The following is a 3519-nucleotide window of genomic DNA, read 5'->3' on the forward strand; positions in this document are numbered from 1 at the left end:
ACATAAAATGAGAAGGATAAAAGATATTAAAATGGCTCATTTGAATTCTGCTGAAAGCATTCAGAATATGTGTGCTACCCAAATAATGACTAAAAGTAAGTCTTTGAGAACGGGTTTATCAAGCCAGGTGGCGCATTAGACCAGGGGCTCATCTCCAAAATGCATCACAAACTGCTTGAGAAAACCATTGGGAAGCTTTTTAAAACTACATTTTCCTTGAAGCAAACCCGGCGGCTTCATAGCTGCATCCATGTTAGCACGTCACGTTTGATGTGGTAATTTCACAGTAGGCATACACACAGGTTCGAAGACTCGTTCTCGCCCCCTACAGTGCAATTTGACTAGGTATACAGCTGCGCTAAAATATCAAGGTGAAAGTCATCATAGCTAATCTTTTATGTGATCACAACCATGGCACATGGAACAATAAACACAACTCGTCATACAAAAAAAAGATTGCTTGATTGAATTTATTTTCTGTGATTGAAACCAGCTTCTTTCACATAACTCTGTGAAAGTGTGATGTATCCACCTGATTTTTCCCTGTTCTGTTAAGTACTGTGGACTGTATGTGCTGAGGTAGTTTGGCATATCAGACTTGTATGGGCTCCAAGAAAATCGCTGTGTTTCATTCGTCTTGCGTTTCAATCGTCCCGGCTCTCCCCTATAGACCCAGCTCCCAACCCAACTTTGAGAACAGATTAACGGCGATATTTTTTTTATCGCCCGATCTCACTCTCACGTTAACGCCGATAACGGCCCACCACTAATATTTACACAATCTGCAATTGACGGACTTGGTACATATAGACAACTAATAATGTTTGTATATATTATTCAAGGTTGTTTTGTAGAGATACATAGGGATTTTATTATGGTGGTTTATATTTTTCCATATGAAACGAGGGAGGCTAACCCTACCTGTTAGCATGTGCACAGGTGTAGGGTTAGCTGGTCGACATGCATAAAGTCAGTGACTTAGGTTTAGGTACTAACATTTCTGATGGTTGTGGTAAGGGTAGGGGCTTCGGGGGGCTGTCAACACCTTAATCACGAACATAGCTAGCTTGCTACCACTTCCAGAAGCGTCTCACACAGAAGCTAAAGGGTACCTTTAGCGTCAAATAACTACTTTTTGTCACTCTTTCTGAAAATTGTCGGTATATGACGCCCTGAGATGAGAAAGGGCTCTTATACTAGTTGCAAAAGAACTTAAAATCTGAACATGTTGCCTGTAAATGTGTATTTTGGTTGTGTGTTCTGTCTTTAGTTTCTGGTTTTATGAGGTGGCAAGATAAATGACTTCATCATCAGTTCCTGGTAAGATGCGTCATCAACTGTATATAAGAGCTGGTGTTTCTCTTGTTCCGCAGCTCCAGACAGGACGTAACCACAGACACTGAGAAGGAGGAAGAGAAGATCGTTCTGCAGCAGGTTTGCTCACAAACTGTCATTATATATTGACCTGACTGCCACTACAGGTGGTCTCTTCCCTAGAGAAGTATTACTAACATGTCCCTGTCTGTCTTTATTAAAGGTAATCATCATCTTCAACATCTGCATCATCTCCACCATGAAGACGCTGACTCTGTCTGCACTTCTTTGTGCCATGATGGCTCTGACCAGAGCTGCTGGTGAGTATTACTCCATATGTGAGTGAGTGTGAACGAGAGACAGCTTATGTTCATGTGTAATTAAATGTATTCATAAATACAAAATGAAGACAGCAGACAACTTAAATCACTAACTGCTATGTCAAACTGTGCAGTTCTTCCAACCATAGAGGTTGTAAACTGGATCGACTCGGTCACTCCAACAGGTCAGTGGGTACTTTATCAGAATTATATTAAAGTACGCTTTGTGATGATGGTCACCTGTAAACAAACAGAAATACTGCATCTACTGCTACTGTAGACTCACTATCCACTCTTGTCTATTTGACTTCAGGAGAGAGTCATGTTGTCAGTAGGTCCACATCTTGTTCCGAGGTTTGGACTGCTTTCAACGGTCGCTGTTTCCTCTACGTTCCACGATCCATGAATTGGGCTGTGGCTGAGGTAATCAGGATTATCTTTATTCAGTGAAGCTTCTACACGACATTTATTCTGTGTATTACTTTCTAGCAGTGGCATCGTTTACAGTCTTGTTTCTTCTTTCTCTGCTGTAGAGAAACTGTATGTCCATGGGTGGACACCTTGCATCTGTACACAACATCCAGGAGTACCATCAGATTCAGGCGATGATATTGAGGGAAACTCAAAATCAAGGATTAACATGGATTGGGGGATCTGATGCACAACAGGTAAATTATTCATCATTATATGATGTTCAACATTTATTTAATGTAAGCATTATTGTCCTGACTCTTTTATATAATATTGTCTTCTGTATTCAAGGATGGAGTTTGGTTCTGGAGTGACGGAAAGCCTTTCAGCTTTTCTTACTGGTGTCCTGATGAGCCTAATAACGCTGGCGGTCGTCAGAACTGTCTGCAAATGAATGATTCAGGTAAATTAAGACACAATATTTTACTTACAAAGAAAAAGCTGGTGAATTGCATAAATTTAAATATCTTTGGGTTTATTAAGTCACTTGAATGTTACCAATACAAAACATTATATCATAAACTACAAAACGTACACTATCGTTGTTTTTTAGATTGATTAATGACCTGTTAATGCAGCTATAAAAACTGTGGTGTTATGATGACAACAGTCAGGAGTTTCTGTCTGTAACTGTGAGTGATGATGTTCAAACGGACAATATATCCCAGGATCAATGATCTGTCTACATAATGATGCTTCATTCAACAGTTTCAGGTTTGCTGTCTGACTGCTGTGTTTTTGGTTCATACAGATAAGAAATGCTGGGATGACCTGCAATGTGATGTTCACCGCCCATCTGTCTGTGTCAGAAATGGCTGTTAAACGCATGAGGAACGTGTCAAAAACACAAACACTGATCAATTTGTGTTTGTGTCCACCAGTCTCATATTTGACGTGAAGGCTTTATAACTCATAAAATGACATCTTTATTTCTTCTCTATCGCTGTAACGCTATTTAAGGAACATAAACAGCAGCTGGATTGTCTCTGTCTGTTTAATACGAGCAGACTGAATGTGTAATGAAAAGAAAGCTTTTAGCACAACTTTATTCTGCAGAGTGAACTGTTCTTTCTTGTCTTACGCAAAATTAAAATCTCAAGCATTGAAACAAGCTGGTCTGTGTTATATCTCCTGTTTGTTTGGGTACAATCTACCTGGATCTCAAAGAGCTTCGGTTTTAATAATTAATTAATTTTACCCGTCTGTGGTGTTTCCAGTAAAAAATGGCCGGGCTCAGGAAATGAATGCGTGAGACTATATTATATTCAACCAGCAGATGAAAAACTCCCCTATACACCACTATACAACACACGGATCTTTTTTTAGATAAATGTTAATTTATAAATAAACTGTCATGAATATTCTTTCTGAATAAAATCACATCATTCAAGTTTTAAAAGACATATGTCCCTTA

General features: G+C 39.2%; 1 protein-coding gene across 1 annotated transcript; it reads left to right on the forward strand.

The window, feature by feature from the left end:
- Positions 1-1373: 1373 nt before the first annotated feature.
- LOC123966498 (type-2 ice-structuring protein-like) lies at positions 1374-3216 on the forward strand (the record flags this gene model as incomplete). Its single annotated transcript, XM_046042650.1, has 7 exons — positions 1374-1434; positions 1538-1634; positions 1769-1819; positions 1948-2057; positions 2168-2302; positions 2397-2508; positions 2857-3216. Coding segments are annotated over 7 exons (637 nt in total), but the record flags the coding sequence as incomplete, so codon positions are not given.
- Positions 3217-3519: the final 303 nt, after the last annotated feature.

This window comes from Micropterus dolomieu, unplaced genomic scaffold (genome assembly GCF_021292245.1).
Source record: "Micropterus dolomieu isolate WLL.071019.BEF.003 ecotype Adirondacks unplaced genomic scaffold, ASM2129224v1 contig_13558, whole genome shotgun sequence".
In the NCBI taxonomy this organism is placed as follows: Eukaryota; Metazoa; Chordata; class Actinopteri; order Centrarchiformes; family Centrarchidae; genus Micropterus; species Micropterus dolomieu.